The following is a 15,238-nucleotide window of genomic DNA, read 5'->3' as shown; positions in this document are numbered from 1 at the left end:
ATGTTGATGACACTGATTATGAAGAATTTGATATTCAGCAGATAGATGATGAAGAGGAAGCTCCAGGTGACAAAAGTTATATTTATAAGCCCAGATACAAAGGGATAGAGGAAACCAGTTATAAGATGCTTCTAGAAGGGGATAGGTGACAAAGAAATCAAATTGAGGCTGATGCGTGCACAACGCCGGATAGTGTCTTTGAAGTCTTCTTTTGCCGATTTGGCCTTCTGTGGCAGTACCTCTCAAGTGAAACTCATCGCCGCCGACTCTGTATAGAACTCGGGCCGGGTATGGACAGGGTTGGCAATAGCGACAAACTGCCCCTGCCTCCGATGAAGCCAGTTCTGCCCCTGATGAAGCCAGTTTTGCCCGACCCCAACCAGCAAGGACTGATTCCCTTCGTTCGGCGGAAGGATGGTTTTGCGCGCCTGACCAAGAAAATAACACCTCTGAATCCGCACGTTTGCGTGAGCTCCAGCGTATAATGATTTGGCCCTCAAAGCGGCCTGGGCTGCACCTTTTAGTTCCACGTTGTCCGTAAGGACTAGCGGATAGGAAGTCAGGGCCCACTGTGGTAAGCCCACCTCTGGCACAAGCTGCTCGTATCCAACCACCGCCGTCAGGCGACATGGGTCAACCGCGATTGCTTTCTGGTCAGCGCTTATTTTGTTCGTGTCCATTAGCAGGGCCTCTGCGTATAGTATGCGGAGGTCGGTGCCTGGTTCATACAGGAAACGCCGAATACTGAAGACTCGGAACCTGGACAACAAGCGGCATGTCGCAGCTGATGTAGTAGGGCAGCTACTGATCTCGCTCACCATAATCACCTGGCTAGTGTTTGGATGAGGCAGCACGTGTTGCAAAGTGGTTTGAGGGACCTTGATTGCAAAGATGTGGTGCCCCGTACTTCCGTCGATGATATCCGTCTCCATGCCTAGCCACCGGTCCATGGTGCATGATATTCGGATAATCAGCTCCTCGCCATTCGAGCATTTTATCAGTTGTCTATTCATGCTACCTAGCCACAGCGATGGCAGACGGTCGTCGAGGTATCGCCTCATCCCCTTGGCCCAGATCATTCCTTGATACAGACGCACCGTCGTTCGGAAGTCGTACGCCTCGAGTAGATATCCCTGGTCTTGTTCACTCCACGTTGCTGTGTACAAGCGCCTTTGGCCAACCAGCAAAGGAAAGAACGTCCTCCCGCTGTTGCCTAAGGGCGTAGCATTTAATTGCTCTTCTCGGCTCCAAAGAACCCTCTCGTGGGTGAGCGAATACACCAAGGACCTAGTCTGTCAGCCTTCTTCAGATGCCCGGGTGGGGCTTTTGGTGCATTTCTTACTGTGCAATGTCTATAGGCTCTGACGGCTGGCTCATCTCAATCAAGATCACCCCATCATCATTCCCAGTAAGTCGTTCCACCTGACTTGACGAACGCCACCGCGGGAAGGCTCGTTCCACTCGTATATGTCGTGGCTCATTATTACTTCCTGATAGTGGGCGCCATTTCAGCTCCAACGATCCGATTCTGCCCAATGACCACGTAACGTAGTACGGACCGACGAAGAACACGTTGGCATTTTCAAGCCCGAGACCACATGAGGATTGGACACTTTGACGGCCGCATATTTTGGCGACTAGTACGAGTTGTCAGCGACAGACACCACTCTATGTCACATTGTGGTTGTTCGTACCTTCACCCTTGAACTCTTTGTATGTGAGCCGATCGGGGCGCTTAGCACGATGTTCGGGATCCCAGACTCGACGCAGAATGAGTGCTGTTCCGAATCTCTCTATCCAGTCCCTGATGAACGTCCTCCATTGTCGGTTCACTCGCTCGAGGTGTACGATATCCGCAATGTCGAGATGTGGCAGGATAAGGTGCAGGATGTCTTCATTGAGACGGTCGAACGGGTCGAGGGAGGCAGCCTCGGCCGCTCCTTCCTCTTCTGTATGCGGATTCTCAGCTGTTCGAGATGTTTGGTTGCGCATTGATTCAGACATTGTCGCTTGTGCTGGGGGGTCAGTAATGAAGTTATCTGTCATTTAACAAAGGCCGTTCGGGTTTGCTCTGCGGTATACACGAATACTTTTTGAATGCTCTAAGCATCAGTTGTCTTCAACTTATAACATAGAAGGATTACGATCTTGACTACGCAAGCTCGTCTAAAGTTTTCTCGGACGTGATTTCCGCGAGCGATTGAAAGCACTTCAGATTGGTTTGGAAACACCCTCCGGCTCCGTGGTGTGATCAAGGACCGACCTCTTCTGCGATAATCGGCCCCGGGAAACTTTATCCATCTCTCTGAATGTGGCAGGTGCAGCTGAATTGCTCTATGAGGAGCGCGTTTACTCCTGCCCGTGTGTTCAAGTTCCATAGACATACGCTAGGAATTTGCACTTTGAATAGTTCGATTAGGTCAAACAACAGTGAGCAAATAAGGGTAGAGACAAACTTTGAAAACAGAAATTAACGCGAGGTAGATTATGCAAAGCCACAATCCGCCCCTAATCAAACTGGTAGATCTGGTAACCCCCATCCCAAGTGACAAGACTGCCCCTGTCTGTGAAGCACCCTTTCCAATGCGCGCGACTCTGAACTGAATAGGTGGGTTGTCGTCGAGTGACCTCTTTCTTCCCCTCCGAGGTGATTGTGACAGGGTGCTCCTCGCCCAAGAGGTAGCAATGTCGAATGTCGGCTTTTCCCAACTCGCAATTGGGGTGGAATGAAAAGGCGTACTCGATAAACGTTCTAGCACGTTGACTCAGCTTCTCATCATTGCAGTGCTCCAGTCGAGCGTACACCAATCTCGATTTGTCGAAGGTGCCTAGGGCCGGCGGTTGTTTGCGTCCTCATATTGCTGTCATTGTAAATGGGTTGATTGCCAGTAGCGACTGGCACAGCCTATGATGTCCCGGCGACGTATATTGAGGGGCGAGCACGACATCGGTATGCAACCAGGAAACAGTGTTGGAATTCTGTTGATAGGCGAAGCTTCGGAGGACAGAGATACGATGCTCGGTCCAGAAAGGGCTTATGATGCAGGTGAAGTCGTCAACGATGACGAATTGGCTGGTGAGTGAATGCACCAGGACGTTGCTTATGTCGAGAAGTGTAGGAGCAATTCTGTAGATGCAAAGACCGGTACTTCCTTGGACAATATCAATTCCAACACCAAGCAGCTGGTTAGCGAAGAGCATAAGTAGCTCTTCGTCCTTGGCGGTCTTGAGTAGTTTGTGCCCTCGGAAGTTTGGGCTTACGTATCCAACTTGGTCCATCCCGGTTCTCATCGACCAGTCCCCAGGAAGGACTGCGCTCTCGTACAGTTGCCTCCCGGATCGGAAGTCATAGGCCTCGAGTACGTATTTCGCGGCATAGCTGCTCCAGGTAGCTGCGTAGATGTTCGACTGGCCGATGAGGAACGGGATCTTCTTTCGAGTATTCCCCTGGGACTGGTCCAGGCTCACGGCCTCATCCCTGTACCAGAGCGTCTCCTCGCTCATTAGCGAGAACACGAGGGCTCTGCATTCCGTCAGCAGTTGATTTAAAGATTATTCTATTGATTGTTACCGCATCACGACTTCCCCCGGCGTCCTGGCTTCGATGTCCAACAGGAGTACCCGATCATCGTTCCCAGTAATGTTCACGACAGAGACACGGGCATTGCCATTTGGAAACAGGTCTGCTGCGGGGATAGTTTCCGCACCATGCTCTCCGTCTCCTGCAAGTGATTGCCATTGTATATAGTCTGATTTGCATCCTATTTGCCCGCCTCTCGACATCCAAGCAACGTAGTCGTCGCCTACGTGACACCCGTGTGAGACGCCTATGTCAAGAGCCGATGTGATCTTTCCTTGTTGGGGGTTATGCAATCGTCTTGCTGCTGCAGTTAGAACATACATCCGACTTCATAGTATAGGGATCGCTCACCATGGTGCTTGAGGTCCTTGTACGTGAACTTCTCCAGTGGCATGACCAGTTGCTCTTGATTCCAGACCTCAGAAAGCTTCATCCGTGTCCCATACTTTCCCATCCACTCCTCAACAGAGATCTTCCACGGCCGACTAACACGCTCGCAGGAAACAATATCGGCGACTTCGAGTTGAGAGAGGATCATGTGGGTGATATCAAAGTTTAGGCGGGAAAATGGATCCCGAAGATTAAGGGGATACCTCTTTTACTTTGTTTGCTTGTTTGCTGCTTGCTTCAGTTTGCGCTTTGACCGGTTGCTCAGGGGCGACTCGTTTTGCTGAACAGGGTCTGACATTTTGACTATCGCACGAGTTGAGGGACTGGGGTGTAGTATGTCAAGCAAGTAAAAAGCGTAGGCAGATGCTTGCAGCGAAATGGAGAGAGGTTTAGAGACGACTTAAAGACGAGCTCGATGTTCGGGGGCAATTTCCATCGGTGCACATGGTGACAAGCCCTCGTGGACCGGAATATACTCCCGACTCTAGGCTTCCATGCGATTAAGCTTTGTCGACACTGTCGTAGCGTCATCTTGTAGAATGTTAGAGCTGTATCAGCATTTCCGATCCAATCTCTCTTGTCTAGGTTGATGAATGGCGGCTGCCTGGGGAGGAAAACTTTTATATTGGACTGTGGAAATCCGTGGTACTGCACTAATCCAGCACTCTATATTCAGTAATCATTGAGTCACATCTCATGCATCTTTCTTTAGTCGCTTACTTTCTGGCTCCTTTGCTGCGGCGCCTTGGCCCTTGCTCTCCGGCTCGTCTTCCCCTTCTTCCTCGTCTTCGTCCTCATCTGCGTCCTCATCATCATGATCACCTCCTTCAAAATCTTCATCGTCCTCTTCCTCCTCTTCGTCGTCCATATCCTGGTCATCCTCTCCATCCTGTTGCTCTCCGTTCTCATCACCCGCCTCTTCATCATCTACTTGCTCACCGTCCTCCTCATCATTACCGCTCTCCTCTTCCTCCTCGCCCTCATCTTCATCCTTCTTAGCGCCTTTCTTCGCCTTCGCCTTCCCCTCATCATCTCCCTTCCCTTTACTAACATCCGCCCTCTTCCTCTTTGCTCCCTTCGTATTCCCCACAAACTGCTTTCCCTCCTTTCCACCCTCCTCCTTCTTCTTCTCCGTCGCCTCCTTCTCCTCATCATCTAATTCCTCCCACGCCTTCTTCGGCAGATACCGCTTCCTCGAGCCATCATCCTGCTTCGCAGTCCCAGAGCCCTCCTTCGTCTGCCATTCTTCCTCGCCCCATTTGTCCAGGGACTTTTGGCCCGGTTTCTTCTCGTCCTTTGGAGTTGTGTAGTCGCCGCCGCGAGCTTTATATTCGGAGGCGGTCATTTGGGCCTGTTCATTTTATTAGAGACAGTTCCAGGCAGGCATAAAATAGAATGGCAAGGGTGGAAAGAAAAAGCAAACCTTCCGCGCAGACCATTGGCCAGGCTTTCCGCCTTTATCGCCTTGCTGAATCTCATTCTTGACCTCGTCGCGGAGTTCGGGGTCTGTGTAGTTGTTTTGCTTGGGCATTTTGACGGCGCAACTTAACGGTTCACGATGCTCAATAGTATGGTTGATAGTGAGAACAACCGGGAGAAACGTTCTGCGCAAATGCAACTGTTTTATTGCTCCAGTGTGGTCATAATGACGGCTCCCGACGACATGACATCACGAGTTTCTATACCGATCGATCCCCACCCTCCCGTCCCGAACCAAAGATCTGATCTGCAACTCTATCTCAACCAAGCTCAGTCTAAAGAAATCAAATCCTCTCCACGACACCCTGTACAAGCTGCGCAATCCGCTCCGAAACCTCCGACGTCCGTGGAATATCATGCCCCCCGCCATGATCGAACTCCATCCTGTCGTCACAAAACTCCGCTAATTGTATCCCCGCCGGCCACCTCGGATCCCGCCCGCCAACCACATGCACAGTCGGGATATCGATCGCCGCCCAGGATGGGAATGACGTGAAATCGAGACCGAACACATCACTTCGATCGGGTCTTTTTGTGGTGTCGTGGAGAAGCACGTCGTCGTTTCCATCCCACAGACTCGAGCCGCGTTTTATCAGGCTTGTGTTCTTCGCGTAGGTGGATAGTTTGCTTGCTGTGCCATTCAGTAATGCGCCTGTCGTGGTGTTTATACTATTTGCGTGGGGGAGAATAGGCAGGGAGATCGATTCAAGTGCGTAGAGCGGAATCCCACCGCAGATGAATATTGCCGCACGAAAGGGTAGGCTCCCCTCTTCTCCATTTCCATATCCAAATCCGTTCTCACCACGATTTGTTTTGTTCGTCCGTTCAAAGGCGTCGAACAGACACAGACTCGCTATTAGCGAACAGCCCTGTGAAAACCCGCAAACTGCATCGAATGGCCCATGCCTTCGACAGTATTCCCTCACCCAGGCGTGTGCGGCGCGGACACCGGTGGGTGTCGCTTCGCTGAACCAGGTGTAGGTTGGGTAGTCCGGGTAAATGGCTTTTATCCCGGGGGCAGGGGCGCTGGGGTGCGGGGCGTCGATGAAGGTGAATGTGTACCTGGAAGGGAGGTGGGCGCGGAAAGAGGCTGTTTGACACGGTGATTGTTAGTGAAATGGTCAAAATGAGTCGGTGATGAAAGAGGGAGGAGGGCGAACCGGTCTGCGACTTGAAGATTGCGGCACTGGTGCCGTGGCCGTGGAGGCAGAGGATCTTGGGCATTGTCGGAGGTGCTTGAAGGGGATTGAGCGGAGCTTCGTTGTTGAAGATGAAGAGATATTGTGCCGTCGAGGCAAGGGGTGAGGTTGTTGCGGTGTGACTTGGTGACGCTAGAAATAATCCTCGTGTAGCGCACGTGCTCTTGTGCTACATGATCGGCATTTTGTCAGTTGTAGCAAAAAGGAAAGAATCTCCAGACGTGATTCAGTCAGCATTTCGAGGTCGGTTACTTTATATATCCGAATAGATATCCGATCGGTAACCGAGACTCGGAGCGGCCGACACGCAGGTCTCGGGGTCTGCGGGGCAATCTTACCCCTCCGCCGATGCGCTCACAGTTGAATCTGATCGCTTGAACCGTAGTTATAAAATAATTAAGCATTGGTAATGTTTTGAACCCTAGCATGGAGGAAATTCGCGGCATTGCCGTGCCATATAGATGGCCTGCGTTAAAAATGATAATAGATCCAAGGGGGTGGGAGGTTACAACTATGGACTTCTTGATCAACACCTTCCATAGCACCATGAACTGGCCAGTCGTCAGGCAAATAATCGAGCATAGAAAAAGTCTTATCCGTTCAAAGGCATCTCGATAAATGCATGTTGATTGAAGGGACACGGTGTTAAGCTGTACGGTAATGATTCCACTATATATATTACGAATGGACAAAGCAGAATTACACTTACTCCATAACCTTGCCCACTATCTACTCCTAAGGGTGTTGCTATCGCCCAGGGCAAGGTCCATGCTTCTATTATTGATTCCTGTGTTTTATTACATTGTCTTATGAGTGGAAAAAGAGTATGGATGAGATCTTACCTTAGGAAGTGCTTGTTTTCGTGGAAAGTTCAGGGGGTAGTGGCTTTACGGTTACCCTATAGGAACCAATAAACATCGTCATAATCGGGCAGACCAACCCTAGGGTAGATGGCATCTTCGTTATAATCGTAAAATATCCGAACAACTATTGAAGAATATCAAGATACTCACTACCATAACTATAAAATATGAGGACGTTGGCCTTATTGGAGCATTTCTCAATGATAATGGTTCAATTCTATGTACTTCCGGGTCGGCTCATCAGGTAACTACACCGGGCATTCCGGTACAGAGTGACACTAATTAACAAATAGGTATGAGGGTCGATCCGCCGCAGATCAGCACTTGTCGCGCTGGGACAATCCGCCTGTGCCTTGCTGAGCCGCGGGGCAGATATGTGTGACTGGAAAATCCTTCCGCTTGGGATATGACCATTGCTCATGGGGCTTTTTGACTCTATCATCCACTATATGTGGCAACCAATCAGGTCATCTGCTGCGCTGTAAAAGCGTCGCTTCCAGCATCCTAACACGTACAAGGGGGTCGAAGACAGATGGCAGGGTGTGGGGAACCTGGTTGGGTGCTGGACGGGGGCCGAGCCGGCCGAAGTTTTGCTTACTTCGACGCATGGTTCGAGCAGGGCGTCAAGTCATTCTGGATCAAGGAGCTATTAGATTGAATAGGGAAATATGGCTATAATGGCGTGCGTCATGAAAGAAGCGCAACATCTGAAAAGGTGTATGTGCATTTACCACCTTCCTTCTCCTAGGCTGTTTTGCTTACTGCCAATCTCGCAATTCACTCCTATAGTCTTCACAAATCTGAATATTCGGCGAGATATTCAGCAAGACTATTCGCGACCTCGTTCCTATGTTGGTTTTGCGCGAGGCAATAGCATCATCCCATGATGTGATCTGCGCAAGCACGATACCGAGTCGAGTAACAACTTCGTGCCTTCCTTGGGACATACATGCAGCTGTCGCACACCTATGCCATCTCATCCTTTCTGTCACTGCTCGCTCTGCCAACCCTGCTTGAAAGACGTCCTACGACCTCACAAATTGACTTATCTGAAGAGGAATCGACCGACGGACGCCTGCAGTGGCTCGCGGTCCATCATGCCCGTTGCAAAGATGGAACTCATACCTCCAGTCCTGAGTCTACGAGTATACCTCGCTATTTTCAGTGAGCAGATACACAGAAACGAACGTGCTGGTACAAAGGTAGCGGGGTTTGCAGCCCCACACAAAGGCTCACACCACAATATCCATTGGATTAACTATGGATGCCCATTATTGGATCTGGCAAGGTATGGGAGCTAGGCGGCTGTTCGGTCTCTACGGCCAATCGTGCGCTCGTTTCCACTAACTACAATCATCTAATGGCTCGCTGTAGTCTGTACTCCGTACTGCCGGCTCTGCTCGGCGACAGATCACACCATCACATGGCCCGAGAGACCGGGTCCAAACTCGGGGAAAGTCCGGAGTAACTCCAGAGTTCGGGCGGCAGAGCGAGATCCCTCTCCAAGGATGGTGATGCGGTGGCTTCCGACCTCTGCCCCCGATTTCTTGGCGATAAGGGTGGATGGCTTGGCACTCCCGCATGAGTCAACGAGGTCTTGAGTTACCTGTCACCAATCTTAGGCTCTCGGGCACAGTGGGAGGCTTTAGAACAGAGAATGAGGTGGTGTCCCCTCGGACTACAGCATTCCGTTTTTAATATGCGCTGCCGCAGTCAAAGGCGTCTCGTTCTGCCGGTAGCCGCGAAGACGGCAAGATGGTGTGTGATTACGGAATTTCTCCCAAGTTTTCCGAGTAATCCCCGGTGCGGATTGGATAAATCTCAGGCACCGTCTGCTTGGCCTCTCAGCCACAGTTGTCATTCGCTCAAAGGAAATGCGGATTGACGTACGCCAGGCAAAGGGACCGGTGCGCCGCGGGATCGGCACTGTTGCCCAGCCCCAGCTTCGGGGTATAGCCTGGAGATGACCAGGCTAAGAGAGTCGTTGGGAGACAGAGGGCTAGCCAACAAACCCGCTATATCTCTTCAAGACACAGTAGTATGCAGTCTCACCCTCTTCAGTCTTTGTGGGACGTACTCCCGGCAATAAACGGTAAGGCAGGCTATAGTAAGCCTCCTAAAGACTTAAGCCCTGAGGGCTCGTCTGGATAAATTAAAGAGGCGCAATCTCTATCAAAGCACGTACCTTACAGTGGGCCGCCAAGTCATCCTAGTCAGCCTCTCAGCGTTTCAAACGCATCAACTTGCGAGGGATGGGAAGTTAGATAGCAAGGCACTGGCCACTGAGGGCTGCCAAGCGAAGGTGGCTCCATCCCCGCTAACCACCCCCGGCCTCTTGGCCCCCCCAGACATTTGGAGGACTCTCGGATTACCCCTTTTGTCTTTCCGAGAGCTCTCCAATGCAGGAGCTATATCTGCGACTGTCCGTCATTTTTTTGTCTTTTTTTCCGAGCTCCAGTCCAACGTCTGATCGTCGCTGTCGTTCGTGCTCTGTTTGAACGTCAACATGTTTGGGATCCCGAAATACTTCGGCTGGCGGGGAAGATCCCTGAACCTGGCTATCAGTTCTCTGGGTAGTCTGGATTTCCTGTAGGTGCTGTCGCTGCATCGCATCCATGTTGTATACTGACGTGCGCAAGGCTCTTCGGTTATGATCAAGGTGTCACAGGCGGTCTCCTGGACCTGCCCTCGTTCATCAAATATTTCCCCGATATTGACCCCGGACTCTGCGAAGAGGGACCTGGCCATGCTGCTTGCGACTCGCAGAAGAGTCTGAACCAAGGTATCGCTGTCGCTTCATACAACCTTGGGTGTTTCCTCGGGGCCGTTTTGTGTATCTTCATTGGTAATCCGCTGGGTCGCCGCAGGACCATCTTCTGTGGCTGTGTGACTATGACTTGTGGAGCTATCCTGCAATGCACCTCCTACCACCTACCGCAATGGATTGTTGGCCGTATTATTACAGGCATTGGAAATGGTATGAACACAAGTACTGTGCCCACATGGCAGTCTGAGTCCTCCAAAGCCCACGATCGTGGCAAGCTTGTCATGATCGAGGGTATGTTGATTACTGCTGGAATTTGTCTTAGTTACTGGGTCAACTACGGTAAGCTCCCTATGGCTCTTCAGTCTACAGACAGCGTTGACACGAATTAGGGTTCTCGTTTCTTCCCAATCACGAAGTCGCGTGGCGCTTCCCCATTGCGTTCCAAATTGTCTTTGCCGTCATCATCTTTTGCTCGATTCTCAACCTGCCGGAATCACCTCGGTGGCTTGTTATGCAAAATCGTGAGGACGAGGCTCTTGAAATCCTTGAACTCCTCAACGAGAAGCCTCGGGATGACCCATATATCCAGAACGAGCTCCAGTCTATCCGCGAAACTGTCAAGGAGATGAACAAAGGCTCTTTCCGCAGTCTCTTCAAGATGAGCGAATACCGTGAATTCCACCGTGTCGTCCTTGCCTATGTCAACCAAATGTTCCAGCAAATCTCGGGTATCAACCTGATCACATACTACGTAAGACTTCTCGGTTGTCGACCCTTTACTTGACTGACATGTACCATAGGCTCCGGTCATTTACGAGCGTATTGGTATTGGTGGAGGCAACACAGCGAAGCTGATGGCCGCCTGCAATGGAACGGAGTATCTCATGGCTGCATTCATCCCTATCTTCATCATCGAGAAGGTCGGCCGTCGTCCGCTCATGCTTTTCGGCGTACGTATTCTTTCTGACTACATTCCATTTCCTCTGCTAATAACCAAATAGGCAGCAGGAATGTCCATTTCCATGGCTGTTCTCGCAGGCACTAACTGGCGGCTGGAACACCTCGGCGATACCCAAGCTGGTATTGGCCAGGCCGTCTTCCTCTTTGTCTTCAACACTTTCTTCGCTATTGGATGGCTTGGTATGACCTGGTTGTATCCAGCAGAGATTGTGCCTCTCCGCATCCGTGCGCCCACCAATGCACTGTCAACCTCTGCGAACTGGATTTTCAACTTCATGGTGGTTATGATCACGCCTGTGTCCTTCTCGAACATCGGCTACCAGACTTACATTATTTTCGCGGTCATGTACGTCTCACTTGTATTCTTCCCCGATATTCTTGACACATATACTGACAGCAACTCTAGTAACGCCTTTATTTTCCCCGTTGTCTACTTCTTCTTCCCCGAAACCCGCTACCGATCGCTCGAGGAAATGGACATGATCTTCAAGAAGTCCACCAATGTCTTCAACGCCGTCAGCTACTCCATCAAGGAGCCATACCGCTACGACAAGCACGGTCAACTCAAGCCCGAGTTCCTCGAAGATGCGATCCGCCGCGAAAGCATTCGTGACCACGGGGCTGGCGCAAAGTTCGAGAGCGAGGATAGCGCGACTGAGTCTCAGGAGAAGGGCACCGAGAGGCGAGTGGAGTAGATGGTGCAAAGTACAGAGTTGAGAAAAGAGAGTCATGTTGGAGGTGCTGATGATATGAACCGCTGATGTTTATACCCGCCGTTGCAGGCACGTCCGCACGGTCTTTTCTTTCGTCTTGCTAGACCTTTGTCTGGTTGTGTCAGTCGTGTTAGAGCTCTAGACGTGGTTTAGTTAGATTTACTGGCTTAATAGAGAGCTCTTGGATTTGTCAATGGTTTTCTGCGCTCTTACTATTTTCTTTCTCCCTACACACCCATAAGAGAACTTTCCCATCCGCCCTGCTGATCTCTTTGAGTGGCCTGCGTCAAAAGCCCACCTGACAGCCGTTCACTCGTAGCTTAATCTCCGAGCCACATGGTCTTTTGCTGATCTCTGCGGCTCTGTCTGCCAACGACTCAACAACCGTCAGTCAACCGGGGTTTTGGTACCAATACCCCCGCGGATTTTACCCCTGACCCGCAGACAGACACTGTGCACATCAGACCCCAGGCTAAACGAGCAGTATAGATGACGTCATATCACCGAGCCTCGGGATCTCTGCCCCGAGCACTCATGCGACCCTCGAGAGTTCAGCAGGCATCTATATTCCTGCTAGCCATGTAACCTCATCTGCCTCGGACGAGGCTCCGTTTGCGAATCTCGCATTGGCCCCCAATTATTAACCCCGGCCACATCTAAAGCGCCTACGACCCTGTCCCGTTAGTAATTGCCTTCATTTTGGGTAATTTGGAGGCGCACATAAGCATGCCTCCTTTGAGACCAGGATCAATTAAGCGCTTCGCGGGCGTTGTGGCTCTTTAAACTACCATCGTTTCTGGACTATCCCCTCCAACGCAATTCATAATTTGTAGTTTGCTTACAGGTGCTGCGTTTAACCCTTTCTGCTACTCGGTTGTCAAATGGCCCGTCCGAAGAAGATCGGGGCGATAACCGACCCCGTATCAACCCCAACCCCAGTCAATCTGCTGATCCGGGTCAAGGGAAAGTATACCGAAGAGATATTATTAAATTCCAGACAACACACTCCACGCGACGCCGCTTCATAAACCTGGAATACCATGCAAGAGCATCAAAGTGCCACAAAACCCACCATAAGCTCGGCCCAACACAACAAACCCTCCCCGACCCTACCCATAACTGGCCCATCCTCATATCGGCCGCACACCATTTCCCACGCGCTCAATTCCTAATTGGATACCCTATGGGGCTAATCTTGGGAGGATGAAACCCCAAGTCGCAGTGCTGCCTCGGTCTTTCCTGAACAAGGGAACCCGGGGCTACCCCCCGGTCTGCCAAGAGGGGCGGGGGCTTGGCGTGAAGGAAGCGAGGTGGGGCTGTTGGTCCATGCCCATGCCCATGGGGTTATGATTATTAATGGATGTAACACGGTGACAGTAGACATAACATGATCGAGCGAGAGTTCAGGGGATATGTAATATCGGAATGATGGTGCTCGCTAGGGTAGGATTCTAGGGAGACTCCTGGTAGGGGCTGCAAGCTTGTAGTGATTTCTTATCCCTTTCGGTGGTAGGAGCGGCGAGATAATCAATGGGCAGCTCATGATGCCTGGGGGTGGTTGAGATATATATCACCGTCGCCGTTACAGGTTTGATGGCTCTATTCAGAGGAAACCATGTCGATGCAGGTGTGGTTGTTCTCTCATTTGATATCGAGACGATGTCTATTGTTTTAAAGGAAATCACTATTGTTTTTGGCCATACTGAGGGTGCATGCTTTGCTTTCACTATACAGTACTCAGTTGATACTTTGTCTTCGTGGAGGCTGTCCACATGGTTTGAATCTATATCATCCCGAATCTCCACCATTACTCACAGGCGCACTGGGTATGCTTGCAGACGGACTGAGCTAGTATGAGACCTATATTCTCTACACCAACCCAGATCCTCTCACAGCACCATTGCCCGTAGTTGGCCTATGCTATCGAAAGACGACGGAAATACTTTTGTGCTAAGAACTTGTGATATACACCTATATTTTCCGTGGCATTGTGTCCGCCTACGTACTTGCAAACGATCAGAATCCAGGCAGCTCTATCAGACCGTACCTTGTTGACACCGCCGTGGCGAATTGAATATCATTCAACGCTCGGAGCACATGCCGAATCAGCCTAGGGTCAGATAATATATGACTGACCCCATAATCTGGTATAGCGCGCACGACATCCCGATGAAGCGGGTCAAATAATCTCGAGCATCGCTGCACGCACTAGGACAAAGCTTGGGTAGTTGGAGTAGATGAACCTCGAGGTCTAGACTTGAGAGGGGCTCGGAGATCGAGATCTAAAAAGCTTAGCATTGGAGGATATCCTTGACTTGCAGGGGTCTGCCAGCTAGGTTTCCTTGAGCTATAGGGCCAAAGTGGAGATGAGCCAGTATTATGTGACCGACGATGTTTTGATGTCGTGATTATTCCAAGCAATCGATGAGACTTTGATAGTTTTCTTGGTGATGGCTCCTTGTAGTGACTGCAGCTCCTGGGCTGCTGGGTTGTTATTTGGCCCGTTCTATCTCGAAGATCCCCATCACGCCGACTTTGATTCATGAACGAATTATTTGAGTCAGTTTATAATGTCCTGAGACCTCGTGGTACTCCTCATGTTGAGATGCCTCGATATCAAATTAAGGTTTATAGATCCGTCGGGTCGAGGGTGGTACAAGGGCTATGCTTCTCTTGACGTCAACCACCCTTCCGACCCCATTGAAACTTCCCATCTTGAACCTCTCAAACTTGCAATCAATCTCCATGCCCCTCCTCTACAACGCAGGTTCGAGATCATCGAGAAAACCAAGAAGATCATCCATCATGAGTTCCCTTAAGCATAAATCCAAAACCGACCCCGAAGGACCAACAATGAGCGGGTAGCCACTCCACCTTCAATACTCAATCCTTTCTACGCAAACCACTAACATCTCATCACCGCCAGGGCGCTCAATAGCACCTTTAATTCTGACGCCCCCTCAGCTCGCGATCCCCAGTCGTACCTCAAAATGACACAGAGAGAAGTCCCTGAGCACGCCGACCAGTCTCAGGGGTCGACTGGGTATCTCAAGATGACAGAGAACCGGATGCCACAGGATCTTGGCAGTCGACATAATGAGGCTCCTGAGGGCTCTACGCCCGGTGGAACGCCAAATGTGCCGCAGTTGGGTGTTGTTGGCGGGCAGGATCTGTAGGTTTACTCCCTGAGCTGAAATCCGAACGTTGAGTTCGTGATGGTGGGTTGGACTCTGACTAGCTGGTATAGGAATAAGATGCAGGATCTGGATGATGATGAGGGTATCTAG

General features: G+C 50.8%; 5 protein-coding genes across 5 annotated transcripts; 1 reads left to right on the top strand and 4 right to left on the bottom strand.

The window, feature by feature from the left end:
* Nucleotides 1-54: 54 nt before the first annotated feature.
* On the bottom strand, nt 55-1,290 carry BJY04DRAFT_54152 (uncharacterized protein). Its single transcript, XM_073720601.1, has one exon. It carries the CDS (start codon nt 1,077-1,079, stop codon nt 243-245), a length of 837 nt encoding a protein of 278 aa, XP_073571612.1. The 5' UTR covers nt 1,080-1,290; the 3' UTR covers nt 55-242.
* A 1,159-nt stretch (nt 1,291-2,449) lies between these two features.
* Nucleotides 2,450-3,685, bottom strand: BJY04DRAFT_54122 (uncharacterized protein). Its single transcript, XM_073720600.1, has one exon. The coding sequence runs from the start codon at nt 3,502-3,504 to the stop codon at nt 2,854-2,856; it is 651 nt and encodes a 216-aa protein (XP_073571611.1). The 5' UTR covers nt 3,505-3,685; the 3' UTR covers nt 2,450-2,853.
* A 926-nt stretch (nt 3,686-4,611) lies between these two features.
* Nucleotides 4,612-5,661, bottom strand: BJY04DRAFT_54120 (uncharacterized protein). The gene is made up of 2 exons (XM_073720599.1): nt 5,394-5,661; nt 4,612-5,321 (listed from the first exon to the last, which is right to left on the bottom strand). The coding sequence occupies exons 1-2, from the start codon at nt 5,499-5,501 to the stop codon at nt 4,665-4,667; spliced, it is 765 nt and encodes a 254-aa protein (XP_073571610.1). The 5' UTR covers nt 5,502-5,661; the 3' UTR covers nt 4,612-4,664.
* A 72-nt stretch (nt 5,662-5,733) lies between these two features.
* Nucleotides 5,734-6,673, bottom strand: BJY04DRAFT_217863 (serine hydrolase FSH; the record flags this gene model as incomplete). Its single annotated transcript, XM_073716158.1, has 2 exons — nt 5,734-6,539; nt 6,610-6,673. 2 exons carry the CDS (start codon nt 6,671-6,673, stop codon nt 5,734-5,736), a joined length of 870 nt encoding a protein of 289 aa, XP_073571609.1.
* A 3,294-nt stretch (nt 6,674-9,967) lies between these two features.
* On the top strand, nt 9,968-12,464 carry BJY04DRAFT_188127 (general substrate transporter). The gene is made up of 7 exons (XM_073711170.1): nt 9,968-10,100; nt 10,151-10,617; nt 10,668-11,029; nt 11,079-11,228; nt 11,280-11,584; nt 11,645-12,089; nt 12,165-12,464. Exons 1-6 carry the CDS (start codon nt 10,018-10,020, stop codon nt 11,931-11,933), a joined length of 1,656 nt encoding a protein of 551 aa, XP_073571608.1. The 5' UTR covers nt 9,968-10,017; the 3' UTR covers nt 11,934-12,089; nt 12,165-12,464.
* The last annotated feature ends 2,774 nt before the right edge of the window (nt 12,465-15,238 follow it).

The sequence above is a fragment of the Aspergillus karnatakaensis genome (assembly GCF_047715665.1).
Source record: "Aspergillus karnatakaensis strain CBS 102800 unplaced genomic scaffold BJY04scaffold_22, whole genome shotgun sequence".
Lineage (NCBI taxonomy): Eukaryota > Fungi > Ascomycota > Eurotiomycetes > Eurotiales > Aspergillaceae > Aspergillus > Aspergillus karnatakaensis.
Note: the sequence above shows the minus strand (reverse complement) of the source record. Positions and strands in the feature narration are given on the sequence as shown.

Excerpts from the sequence above, each read along its gene's own strand:
- BJY04DRAFT_54152 (XM_073720601.1), bottom strand. The coding sequence starts at position 1,079 with ATGATCTGGGCCAAGGGGATGAGGCGATACCTCGACGACCGTCTGCCA.
- BJY04DRAFT_54122 (XM_073720600.1), bottom strand. The coding sequence starts at position 3,504 with ATGAGCGAGGAGACGCTCTGGTACAGGGATGAGGCCGTGAGCCTGGAC.
- BJY04DRAFT_188127 (XM_073711170.1), top strand. The coding sequence starts at position 10,018 with ATGTTTGGGATCCCGAAATACTTCGGCTGGCGGGGAAGATCCCTGAAC. Across the intron at positions 11,030-11,078 it reads TCAACCTGATCACATACTAC|GCTCCGGTCATTTACGAGCG; the intron begins GTAAGACTTCTC and ends CATGTACCATAG. Across the intron at positions 11,229-11,279 it reads GTCCGCTCATGCTTTTCGGC|GCAGCAGGAATGTCCATTTC; the intron begins GTACGTATTCTT and ends ATAACCAAATAG.
- BJY04DRAFT_54120 (XM_073720599.1), bottom strand. The coding sequence starts at position 5,501 with ATGCCCAAGCAAAACAACTACACAGACCCCGAACTCCGCGACGAGGTC. Across the intron at positions 5,322-5,393 it reads GCCAATGGTCTGCGCGGAAG|GCCCAAATGACCGCCTCCGA; the intron begins GTTTGCTTTTTC and ends TAAAATGAACAG.